Source organism: Lactuca virosa, chromosome 2 (genome assembly GCF_052849685.1).
Source record: "Lactuca virosa cultivar CGN04683 chromosome 2, Lactuca_virosa_CGN04683_v6, whole genome shotgun sequence".
Classification (NCBI taxonomy): domain Eukaryota; kingdom Viridiplantae; phylum Streptophyta; class Magnoliopsida; order Asterales; family Asteraceae; genus Lactuca; species Lactuca virosa.
This window is the reverse complement of record NC_136427.1, coordinates 284346194-284359737: the sequence shown is the minus strand read 5'-3', so window position 1 is coordinate 284359737 and position 13544 is coordinate 284346194. Positions and strand designations below refer to the sequence as shown.

The 13544-nt window shown below is 33.7% G+C and overlaps 1 protein-coding gene across 1 annotated transcript; it reads right to left on the bottom strand.

Annotated features, from left to right (window-relative positions):
* Positions 1-2470: 2470 nt before the first annotated feature.
* LOC145158589 (LOB domain-containing protein 37-like) lies at positions 2471-3726 on the bottom strand. Its single transcript, XM_079077468.1, has 4 exons — positions 3543-3726; positions 3227-3402; positions 2612-2665; positions 2471-2491 (listed from the first exon to the last, which is right to left on the bottom strand). Exons 1-4 carry the CDS (start codon positions 3724-3726, stop codon positions 2471-2473), a joined length of 435 nt encoding a protein of 144 aa, XP_078933594.1.
* Positions 3727-13544: the final 9818 nt, after the last annotated feature.

Sequence of the window (13544 nt, the reverse complement as noted above, 5' to 3'; positions counted from 1 at the left end):
TTTTGTTATAATCCGGTACATGTGCGTCCATTATAAAATTTTACAACTCTTCCTTCTGCCGTTGATCGTTTTAAATTCCGACGCTTTGGATTGGTTCCTTGGTTCTTTGATTAATAATGGTCCTCTATTGAACTTTTCCCTATATATATATATATATATATATATATATATATATATATATATATATATATATATATATATATATATATAGGTTTAGGTTCTATGGAAAACAAAAAAACCCTAAAAATCATAAAAATGCATAAAAAAAATACTTAGAGATCACAAAACTTTTTTATCAAAAAATCGCAGCTTTTAACATAAAATCGCTGAAAATTTTTTTGAAAAAAAAAAGTTTTTTACAAAAAAAAAAGAAAAAAGAAAATTGATTTTTTATTTTTTTTTTCAGCGAAAATTGTCAAAAAAGTTGCGATTTTTTGATAAAAAAATTAAAAAAAAAAAGTTTTGTAATGTCTATGTATTTTTTTAATACATTTTTAGGGTTTTTTTTGTTTTCCAAATAACCCTTCCCTATATATATATATATATATATATATATATATATATATATATATATATATATATATATATATATATATATATATATATATATATATATGCTTAGGTTATTCTATTCAAACTAAGTATTGTGTTATTGTATATATATTTATGGGCCAATCATTTTTGGTAAATTAAGAAAGTGATTATTGTGTTATTGTAAGCATAAATAGGTAACATTCACTTTCTTAATTTACCAAAAAGTTACTAACTAGGAAACACAAGTTTAATTAATAAAAAATTTCGAATTTTCAGATATATTTGATTTTCTTAATTTTGAATTTTCATTTTTTTAATTAATTTATTATAATTCTAAGATAATTCTGAAAGAATGGTATTCTATGAGAATGTCAGATTATCTATTCTGACAAAATAAATGTTTTGAATGAGTGAATATTTTGAAGACAAACAATAGTTTTGAACCATCAGTTTAAAAATAACCTTAAAAACTTCTTGGAGAAAACAGAATTGGAATTCGTGATTCCATTTTAAAAGAAAACATCAAAATCTAACAACGAGTAATACATTCTAAAAGAATAATGAGGTCCGTTTCAATTTTGTGGTCCGTTCTTCAAGCATCAACTTCTGTGATTCCAACAGAATTGGAATTCGTGATTCCATTCAAACAGAATTGGAATTCGTATCTTACCTAACCAATTGCAAATAAAATCATATTCCCCAGCATAAACAAGCATCTGAATACCATCTTCCAAAAGCACTGGAATCCCAACCTTGAAGTTGGAACACAAGAATACCCCGCTTGACTTAGGAAAAGTCAAAATTGAACCACTTCACATCTATCATGAATTCTGATTGACATCCATTAAACCCGATGTATGTTCTAAATTCAATTCTGTTCGTGATTGATCCGGATTTTGAAGATATGATTTCGACTTCCAATGAAGCTTGCAATACACAAACCAATTTTCTATCCTCTGATGCTCGAACAGTGAATGATAATACCAATTTTTGCTTCTGAATGATTTTAGTTGCAACATTCAATCCCAAGTTAGTAATATTCGAAATCGTTGAAGGCTGATACGATTGATTTCTGTTCGAAATCGATTCTGGTGAGTTCGGTGGCGATGGTGGCTGATGGTGTTGGTCGGCGAACGGGCAAGCTCCAGCCACTTATCTTCTTCAATCATCGGCATCGGTTAGGTTGAAAAAGTAGGGATGAATCAGTGATAAAGAAGCAGTAACGGTTTCAAGGGACTTAAAGGAAAACAATCCAATATTTTAGGGATTAATTAAATTTTTATTTAATTAACAAAGTTAATTAATAGGTAAGATTATATATCCTTATTTAAGTTTTTGAAATGATTGGCCCACATTTATGCATACAATAACACAATAATTAGTTTAAACAAATGAACCTAGCTCTCTCTCTCTCTCTCTCTCCTATATATATATATATATATATATATATATATATATATATATATATATATATATATATATATATAGGATTAAGTTATTTTGTTTTTACTAACTATTGTGTGCCAGAATGCACAGATCTGGACCATCGGATGGAATATAATCAAAGGTCATGATCTGAGGGTCTATGATAATAGAATATGATAACATGTACCATATAATCACACAAATTTCAACATAAGGGCATTTTAGTCAATTTACCTATATTAAAAAATGAAATTTTCGGATTTTTAGGGATGATTAATTCCTTTATTTTTTTAAAAATCTGAATATTTTAAATTAATTCAAATTTAAAAATCCGATTTTATTATGTCAGAATGATTGAATGTCAACCATAAACTAGTAAATATATTTTTCAATTTTATTCTGTCAGAATGGCAGAATGTCAACCATAAACTAGTAAATACATTCTGAAAGAATATACAAATCAATTCTTGAACTAATAATATAACAAATAATTACATTGTATGATTGTGATTCATTGAATAATAACATCATTCTGAAAGAAAAAATAAAAAAAAAATCAAAATCTAACAAAAACACTAATCTATTCTGAAAGAATATTATTTTTAAGCAACACTTTATACATTGTAGCATAACACATTCTGGTATAATACACTCTCGTTCTATATGTTTTCTTCCCTCTCCACATCAATGTTAGCCTCTTCAAAACCTAAATCCACAAAGAAAAGATAATCAATTTTCAAAAATTAAACAATTCAATGCATTATAATATAATACAACAATAAATATTCTAACAGAATAAACTATTATTGCAGAATGGTTTTGAATATTCTTAAAGAATTTGTAACATATTCTATCGGAAACGATATAATAGAGAATGATAACATATTCTACCGGAATGTTTTTTAATTTTCCTATCTAACAATGTTTTTTACTTTCCCTATCTTGACAAATTAGAAGATTGAAATCAAATTGTCACAGAATAATAAGCATTCTGAGAGTTTTGACAGAATACATACAACATGGCTAGATTCTCTTTCAGGCATTTCCACAAACACCTTTTGTGCACACATATATAAATAATAGAGAATCAAAAGCTTAAAGTATAAAAAAACAAATATCCTCATTGTTCTTCTGATGCGAATTTAAGGGAGTGTACAACTCAGCAAAACTTAACATCCATTAAAATAGGTTGCTTCATCAATTAGGGTTTAAGAAAAAAGGGTTAAAGTATAATCGTTTTTACCTGTATCGGTTATCTTTATCTCACTTGAGTAGATCCAAATGAAAATAGCTCAGGCATGGGATGTATGCTTCCGCCTCGGAGCACCGTCTCTACAGCTGATTCACAGACGTGCCAGTTTCCTGTCCACAGCAGTCCGACTGCTCCGTTCACTGGATTCACCGTCCGGCCACAGGCTTCGAATAGTAAAGACTGAAATAAACCTGAACGTACACAATTAAACAGATAAACAATCAAGTCGTATTATATATCAAAATATTAATCAACCAAAACCTCAAACAGTATGACTTGTAAGAAGGTATGAGATAAATAGACAGATTGAAGATGTTGTGATGATATTTACCAGGTCGTTGGTGCTCAGGGACGGAGGAGAGGAAGGACATAAGGCCGACACGGCCGAAATATTTGGCAACGAACAAAGTGGCGTTGGCTTGAGCTTGAGCACTTTCGATGGCATAGAGGCTTTGTCTGAGAATGCAGTTCTCGTTGCAGCCCCTTCGAAGAATTCTGCAGCCATTGTAACTCATTATTGCTTTATTGAATTAATCTCTCTTACTCATGCAACAACACCTTGAGTCTGTTTGTGTGCTAATTGTTGGAAGCGATGCCGAATAGGAATGGGGTTTGGAGTTGTGTTTATATATGTCAAAAAAAGGAGAGGATAAGGGTTTCTGGGTCTGTGAAGAGAGAACGATGATTTTTAGAGAAGTAGGGGGAATCGGTGGTGGTGTTATATGAAACTGATAACCTAAATTAGTGGGATATTGATTGATTTTGTTTTCTTTTACCATAATTAATTATAGTGTAGATTACTCTTATACCCTTTTATTATTTATTAGTGATTTAATTATTTCTTGAATTCTCATTGGTGCATTTAGACACACAATACTTGCTAAAAACATTTGAACCTAACTCTCTCTCTCTCTCTCTTTCTCTCTCTCTCTCTCTCTCTATATATATATATATATATATATATATATATATATATATATATATATGCTTAAGATATTCTATTCAAAGTAATTATTGTGTTATTGTATGCATAAATGTGGACCAATCAATTTTACTTATTTTAAGAAAGTGAATAACACATATTATTAAATTAAAGATAATTAGAAAACACCATCTAATTTCATTTTAAGGATATTTTAGTCAATTAACATAAATTTAAAAAAGGAAAATTGCATATTTTAAGGGATAATAAATTCTATTAATTTTAAAAAACTGATTGTAGTGATGATCATTCTCGGATATTCTGACAGAATATATTTATCAAAAATAAAAATATTCTTCAACCATAAAATAATAAAAATATTTTTGAACCTATTTCTTGATCATAACTGTAAAAACTTCTTGGAGAATAACAAATTCTTGAACCATCAATTGAAGAATAAAAACAAACATTACATTAATTCTGATAGAATACGGGTAACAATTGCTAAGAATTACATTTATTGTTAAAGAATAAAACTAAAAAAACTTTCAAATCGGGAAAAAAAACATCAAAATCTAACAAATACACTAATACATTGTAAAAGAATAATGTTGCTAAGAATCACTTTCAATTTCATGGTCCATTCTTCAAGCATCAGCTGCTTCTGTGGAAACAAACCAAATACATAAATCAGTGAGAAAATATTCATATTCCATTCCAACAGAATTGGAATTCGTGATTCCATTCTGATAGAATTGGAATTCAAGATTCAGTTAGGACTTGCATTCTGTTGGAAAAATATCCAATGTAAAAAACAATTTAATGAGAATGATACTGTTAGACATTCCAAGATAAAAACTCGTTCATTTTCATCAGCAACATCTAACTCTCCAAGTTCAGACTTTAGTTGATTTCGGCTCTCAGCCGCCTGTAAAAGTAAAATCCCAATTTAAAAGTAAGAACACGGAAATAAAGCTACTATTGCATTACAGAGAATACCACAACAAAAACAACGAAACCCTAAATCCCATAGGAATGGTGTAAAAGGGAGGGTAGATATGGCCCCAAAACCTTCAAATCAACTAAAACTATGGTGGGACATTTTGTGTAACCCTCAACATTTGGGTGAATAAAACTCCAAAACTCCAATTTCAGATTATAAAATATATTTTCATTTCAGTGAATATGTTTTTTTTTAAATGTATTCTGAATTTGATAACTCATTGAAAGAATACTTCAAAAAAAATGGAAACTTTACACACTTACAATCTTTATATGACATTCAACATGTCTTAATTCTTAAAGAAAAATATATCAATTACACAAACTTCTACACATATATGAAAAGCCTTGCAGTGCATATACAACACAGCGTTAACCCTAGGCTTTTACCCAACATAACAATTATTCCACCAAACAGGAGGAAAGTTAGCAAGATCAGAAACATGATAGTATGAGCTAGAATGGCAGTTGAAACGAGCGGGAGGAAGGAGAAAGTTAAAGACTTGAGGGAGGCGAAGCAATTCACTGGCTTACCTATGAGAACATTATATGTACTGTAAGAGATTGTGCCTATGCCACTGAAAGTCAGGAGATAAACGATTAGGATGTAAAGGAGATGATGTGTCGCTTCTTTTGTTATTTGATCTTCAGAGTTCAGATGGAAGGAATGTTCAATTGTATGATTCGTTGATTTAGAGCTCACAGGAATCTAGAAGACAGTTTTACTAACAGATGCGATCAATAAGGATGTTAGTTGAACACCTAGGTATGTATAGAAGCCCTACATATAAAACCTAAAGTGAAACACGATAAGATCAAGTATGATTGAATTTATTGCAATTGAACAAAAAAATAAAAATTAAATCGAAATTTGAAAAAACGAACCTGTTCCATGGCACCATCGGAGCCCCCTATAACCACCTTCTTCCTTCCCCTGCTCGATTCGTGAATCCTTCTTCCTTCTTCGTGTGTTGATGACGATCGAACCAGCCAAGAAAACGAACCCCTTTTCCCCTCGTATTCTTCCTTCTCTATTATTCCTATCGACCACAAAGCCCCGTCGCACCCACCTCTTCTTCTTCCGTCGAGCCAATGCCACCGAAGCCCCACCTGTCGTCGGACCCTCTTCTGGTTTCACCCCTCACTCTGTCTTCTGGCCTCGTCAGTGTTGACAGAATAACATATGAACATGGAAGGATTTTGTGGTGGTCGTCGGCAGCGGTGGCTATAAGGAAGGAAAAGCGTCGATACCCTCTAGGATGCTAGGGCTTTATCGGGTGGGAGATTGAGGAAGACACGCTTATTTATTTAGCCAATACCATGATTATAGGGATTATTTTTGGAATTTACTAAACAAATTACTAAATTACCCTTATTTATTTATTTAATTATTTAATTTATTATTTAATTTTGATTGTCCCACATTTATGCATACAATAACACAATACATAGTTAAAACACCTGAACCTATCTCTCTCTCTCTCTCTCTCTCTCTATATATATATATATATATATATATATATATATATATATATATATATATGATGCATGTTCTCCTAATAGTGTGAGTACTGACTTGTTCGTAGAAAAGAAGAGTCCTGACTAGTATACCGTCTGCTATTCTTACTAAATCTCAAGATTAAATTGGTTGTTGTACAATTGAACACGGTATGGGAATTGTACAAATTGAACACGGTATGGGTAGGAGTCAAGTGGAACATAGAATTGTTTGTAGTCAAATTGAACACATAATTGTTTATTGACAAGTTTGTGGGTATGTAGTTTTTGCATTTCGTTCAATAGGGGGAACACGAGACCTATAAAGAAAGGGGAATACAGATAAATGTTTTTTTAGATTTTGACGCATTAGTAGGATTCATTCCTTTCCTCTCCATCCACAGATACTGTGATCTATCCTTAGATCGACGTACTAGAAAGTTGAGTATATATATATATATATATATATATATATATATATATATATATATATATATATATATATATATATATATATATAAAGCAAATTATACATTTCTTAAATTTTAAGAGGTACAAAATCCAATACATCATTTACAAGCATGTTATGCTTATTACTTATTTGTCATATAACTTATAAGGTATCCTTTTAATTAACTCAAAAAAATACAACGTATCCGTTTCATTTGTTCAAAAAATTAAACAATAACATTATTTCTCCCATTTTACTGTTAACTCACATTTTCTCTCAATCCAATACCCATAAACCCTAATCTTCTAAGAGTTGCCGTTATCGCACTTGACTGCCATCTCCAACATTTGTCTACGCTCGCACCAATTTTTCGACAATGAACCCCCACCATTATCCATATATGAATCTCTCTCTACCCTAACTTACTATCCAACCCCGATACTACTCACCGTCACGGACGTCGCAATTGCCTTAATCGTCGCTGCCCCCATCTCCTTCACCAACTGGTGGGTAAATGTCGACGATAGTCACCACAGCCTTGACCACCATCTGCTTTATAGTTTTCACCACCACTTTCCTCACCTCCTAAATTATATATTTCCACCATCTCCAATACCTAACCGCCTCCGCCATCCAAATTCTAGATACCTACCATCTGTCCAGCTGGTGCAAACTCTGCTCGGAACATGGTCACAAAATCCGACCAAGTCATGGCCTCAATGGTTGTGCCTCCCAACGTATAACCGACCTCCTCCTACCAGTTCCTAGCTCGGTCCCTCAAACAACCCGCAGCTAACCTGACCTTCGACCCCTCAGGGCAGAAGCTAGTCATCTGTGCACACTCAATGTCTGCTATCCTTCGTCTAGCTGTGATGGGGCCCTTCACCCCGAAGAAGTTTGGTGCCCCACATCCCCTGAAATCCTTGAATGAGAGTGTGCGGGTCCCAGACTGGCTAGCTGCCATATCGCTCCTGAATGCCCTAAGGCGATCCTCCATCAGCTCGATAATGCCCTCCTTGATCGACCCGAAAATCATCGGGGCCGCATCAAGAATGCCTCTAGTAATCTCGGATGCAATGAACTCTCGTAGGCCCTCATCAATCGGCTCGGAACCCGTACCCGAACTAGACCCAGATCCTGAACCTCCTGCTCCCAGATGTGTCACCACCATTCTGAAACAAACCATACATCCATCAGTGTCATAATAAAATCGAGAAACCTCACACCCTACAAACCACTGGTTTCCTCGCAGCGCTCCTCGGGTCGAGTACGGATCCTCTGCTTTCAGTAGTACGGGCCCATACTACCTTCCACATCTATCCGTACTTTCCTCAAGGATCGCCTTGAATCCTCCAGATTACTTCCTAATCATACATACAATTTGAAATCGGATACGACGTCTGGCACTAATCTCTTCCTAGGCATTTCCTAGGGCACAACTCTCACCGCTTACTGCCATCAGCTGCTGAAAGAACTCCCACCAACTCCCTCTAACTAGTTCACAAATACCATTACATATCACTAAAACCAGATAATTCTTCGAATGAGAGGTCTTACTCTACAACGGTTGGACTAAAACAAGAGCTGCGCAGTAGAGCCGAACCTAACCTTCTAAAATTATTTGGTTCGCATAACATGTAACTTGGCGTATTCGCTTACTAGTTAACGGAAGTTAGTTAGAACTCCTAGAAGCACAAAGCAAGCAGCATTCAGGCTTCAGGTAACAAGAAACAAACATACCCTAATCAGACCATCCTATCACTGAAGGATCCGCACTAGCATGCAAGTCTACAAGTTCATACAATAGGCATTTAAGGCATCTCTCCAAGCATTCTATCATGCAAAATTGAGCAGATCCCTAGCCCTAACTACCATGCAATTCACATATTCATAAACCAAAACATAACATATAACATGTATGGGTATCTTGGGGAAAACTTACTTGAGCTCGGTCGATTGCATGCATCACACTCGTTGTTCTTTATTAAAACCCTTTGTGAGAAAAACTAGTTTTCTTATAAAAACCCATCAAACTCTCGATTTGAGTTCAGCCACACCCGAGAGTGTGCCCAAATCCCTCAAACCAAGGCTCTGATACCAACTTGTAGCATCCCAAAAATACGACCCAAAAAATTTATTTTTAAGTTTACTAAATCCATAACACAACATCATTAATTTCAAAACCATGAGAACACAAGACATTCCATGGAAAAGTATTATCAGATCATAAGTCCCAAAATCTCTACTGCGGAAAATTATAGTGTGATGCGATGCGATCATGCCGACCCATTCCCCTTTGAGCTGGAAGTACCTGAAACACAACTAAAATGGTAAGCACAAAGCTTAGCGAGTTCCCCCACCATACCACATACTAAAATAGCAAACTGTCGCGCATATCTGGGTGCGCAGCCTACCCCTTCGGTCTACCTCGACCGGATAGTGTCGAGCATATATGGGTGCTCGCCCTGCCCCTTCGGTCTCTTCTAACCGGATGTTTTCGAGCATATCTGGGTGCTCGACCTACCCCTTCAGTCTAATTTGACCGGATACCGGGTCTATTTCAACCCTACCACTACCACATAATATCACACATAACTCATAAAATCATCAAACAGTACATGCACAACTGACAATTGCCACAAAGGCAATCATCACACCACATAATAACTAGTGGTCCGGCCTTGGTGCCTTCGACCCATGAAAACTACGAAAGGAGACTCACTTCAAACTGTGGGTGTCAAATCGTACTCAGCAACGACTTGTGAACTCCTCTCCCTATCGCACAACATATGTTCTAATTAGCCATTAAATTACATTATTACCCCAAGATCCTACCCTAATTCATGTCTTAAGGCAAAAGTGTTGGATTAGTGTCTAAGTCCATAACTATTTTGGTATGTACTTGACCCGATTATGAGCATGGTCCTTTTGGGTTGCCTTCATCATAGCAATATGTAGGATGAATTAAGGAGAGAAAGGTTTAAATATGATTTATTAATATATTATAAGAATATTATATTAAAGGAGAAATCATATAGTTTAATTAATATTAGTCAAGAATTAATTTTGTGGCTAAAAGAGATTAATTGAATTTAGGGGACTGGATTTGTAATTATAAGATAATTACGATTGGGCTATGGATCACCTAATAATATATAGGTTGGACGAATTCTATGGGAAGCCCATTAGAAATCGTCCAAGGGATATGTTAAAGGAGTCCATGGGTTGCTTAGGGCCTAAGCAGTCAGATTAGGGTTTCCTAGTTGCAAACCCTAATAGCCTACATGTATATATAGGACCCCTATGCCCCAAAAACGTGGCTAAGTGTTCCTCTAGGGTTTCCAGCCGTTTTTGGTGCCTCCTCTCTCCTTCCTCTTCATCCAAGTTGCTTAGTGGTGTTTGTGACTCCATTAGAGGTGCAACACTTGAGGCACTAAGCTCTCTGAAGCTAATCAAAGCAAGGATTGATTGTTATTGCTATATAACAATCAAAGGTAATTACTAAACCCTTATTTCAGTTCTTATTTGATAGATCTAGGGTTTGTAAGTCTTGGATTCATTGCATGTACAATAGAGAAACCTAGATCCAAGCATTAGGGTTTGTATGAGCACATAGGATTGTTCTTATGCTTAAAACCCATCAGTGGTATCAGAGCCTTGATTGGTTTCTGTTGTATGTGCTGCAATCGTCGTTTTTCTGCTGAAAATCATTTTTTTGCCTCTGCCCGACTCAACTCGGCGAGTCAGTATTTGGACTCGGCGAGTTGGCCCTACTCGGCGAGTTCAGGACTGACTCGGCGAGTCCGGGAGTCTGACAGAGTATATTTCGGGATTTACTTGCTGTTTTGCTGTAGGATTGATGCCAAAATCGTTTTTTGATAATAAAATCCGAATTTTATTGTATGTAAATGATTATCCTTACCAAAACAAAAGATAATTTCAAATCTTTTGAATAATAGTTTCTTTATATGATAAATATAGATTATTCAAATTATTTGGTAATTATCTTGTGACTAAAATTGGATTAGGTCAAATATAGATAATCACTAAATTAATTGTTTGATTTATATTATTTGTTATTTGATCCCTAGTAAGTTTGAATAGTTTCAAATTACTCCCTTTAGGTTTTATAGTTTAAATTTGAACTTAAAAGTTTTGTTTTTGAAATTTAAATAGTTAAACCCTAATGTTTTGAAATGTTTCAAAACTTGCCCTCAAGTTTTGGAATTTAAAATTTTGATTAATAGTTTAATTATGTAATATTTAAATTCTAAAACTCTAGTATTTTGAAAAGTTCAAATTACACCCTCATGGTTTTGTTTAGTTAATTAAAAGTTTAATTAAAAGAGAAAGTTAATAAAACCACCTAGTATTTTAAAAGTGTAAAATACACCCTATAATATATATATGTAACATTAAAAGTCTAATATTATATATATGAGTAAAGATTCAGTCTTACCGTTAGTAGGCCTCATTCACGAAGCTGGTCTATAAGGGGTGTTTAAGGAAATTGCCTATAAAATGGCGATTGAATAGGTATCCACTCTTACCCACCGCACTCTTGACTAGTGGAGGGTCGTTAGCCGAACGGGTAGGATAGAACGAAACCTTCCATTATAAGTATAATGAAGTACAAAGTAACTAAATGCTTTTACAAATTCCCAATCTTAGTTACTTTAGGGAAAAATGTAAATTTGTATGCTAATCCATGGAATTACACTTCGTACCCTTGTCAAACGTTAGTGGAGCGTGTGTGGCTAACCGGCACACTAATTTGGGATTGACGTTGGTGGCGAAGGGTGGCTCGATGTTTATCATAGATCAATGGAGCGTGTGTGGCTAACCGGCACATTGATTAGGTGATAGTAGCAATTGGGTGCACCACGTGATTCGTATGGTTATTCACACCTTGTTTGTGATCCTTGGCATCCCAGTTGTTGGATTAATGTCTAAGTCCATAACTATATTTGGTATGTACTTGACCCGACCCGGCATGGTCCATTTGGGTTGCACTTCACCGGCACAATTTATATGGATAGTCTTTTGAGAATAGTATATTTATGATTTATATTAATATATTATAAGTTCTAATATATTAATATGGAATCATATTATTTAATTAGTATTGATCAAGAATTAATTTAGAATTAATTAAGTGATCAAAAAGAACTAATTAAATATGGACTCTTATATATATGGAATGGGCCAAGTTCATTTAGGTTGGGCTAAGCTTTCATGGATGGTCCATGGAGCTTTTAACCCATGGATCCTATGTAAATGAAAGGTCATGGGTATTAGGGTTTACATGGATGTAACCCTAATCCTCCATAATATATAAAGGGGTCCTTGGCTCACAAAATTGGAACAAGTGTGTGAAAATAAGAATGGGCCGATTTTAGTATGCATACATATTCTCTCAAGTTCTTCCAAGGTGTTTTGGTGATTTGTGATTCCATTTGAGGCTTCCACACTATTGGGGCTAAACTCTTAAAGCTTGAAGACATCAAGCTACATCAAAAGGTATGTCATCTAACTAGAACTTTGTAGTATAGGTGCTTCATAATATGCTAGTTAGGATGAAACCTTGGAATAGTTAAGATTTGCATGTATAATAGAGAAAACATAGATCCAAGGTTTATAGGGTTGCATGTACACCATAGGAGTGTTAGAATGCTCAAAACCCAACAGTGGTATCAGAGCCATGGGTTGTTTTCTGTTATATTGATGCAAATGTTTTATTTTCAAGTTGAAAAAAAAAGGAAAAAAAAACATGACGTTTGTCAAATTTTAAGATAATTACTTGTTTTGTGAAAAACGAATTATTTGTAAAATTTGAATCATTTGTTATATGAGTTGAATTAGGTCAAATTTAGTAAAAGATAAAATGATATGATTATTTTATTAGTTTTAAAAGTTTGATCTAAATGTTTTAAGGAGTTACATATTTTGTCATAAAATTTTGGAGCTCAAAAGTTTTTTTTTAAAGTTGTGATCTTAAGGGTTTTTGAAACTTCCATAAGTTATGGATATGAAAGTTTTTTTTTAAAAAAAAAATTTTGATTCAAAGTTTTTATGGAGTTACAAAATTTGGTGTTAATGTTTTAAAGAATTTCATAACTTGTTCTTAAGTTATGGAACATGGAAAGTATCATCATAAAACACCATTAATTCCATAAGTTATGGAATCCAAAGGTTTTCAAGAATTACAAAACTTGCCCTCAAGTTTTGGAATTTGAGAAAAGTTTTTTATGAAAAAAAGAATTGAATTCTAAAACTCTTGGGTTCATAACTTAAACAATTAATTAAATGGTTTTAATTTTGAGTTTAATAATTGGAATTATGATGTTTTGTTGAATAGTTCAAATTAACTCTTATGGACTTTATTAATAGTTAATTAAAGCGTTTAATTAAAAGAGTATTATTAATCCATAAGTATATGGTTTGAGTTTAATTAAATTAAA

What these genes read in the sequence shown, in the direction of transcription:
- LOC145158589 (XM_079077468.1), bottom strand. Translation starts at nt 3,726, where the DNA reads ATGAGTTACAATGGCTGCAGAATTCTTCGAAGGGGCTGCAACGAGAAC. An exon ending in CCCTGAGCACCAACGACCTG is followed by an intron (nt 3,403 to 3,542) that starts GTAAATATCATC and finishes GTGTACGTTCAG; the next exon opens with GTTTATTTCAGTCTTTACTA. An exon ending in TTTCATTTGGATCTACTCAA is followed by an intron (nt 2,666 to 3,226) that starts GTGAGATAAAGA and finishes TTGTGGATTTAG; the next exon opens with GTTTTGAAGAGGCTAACATT.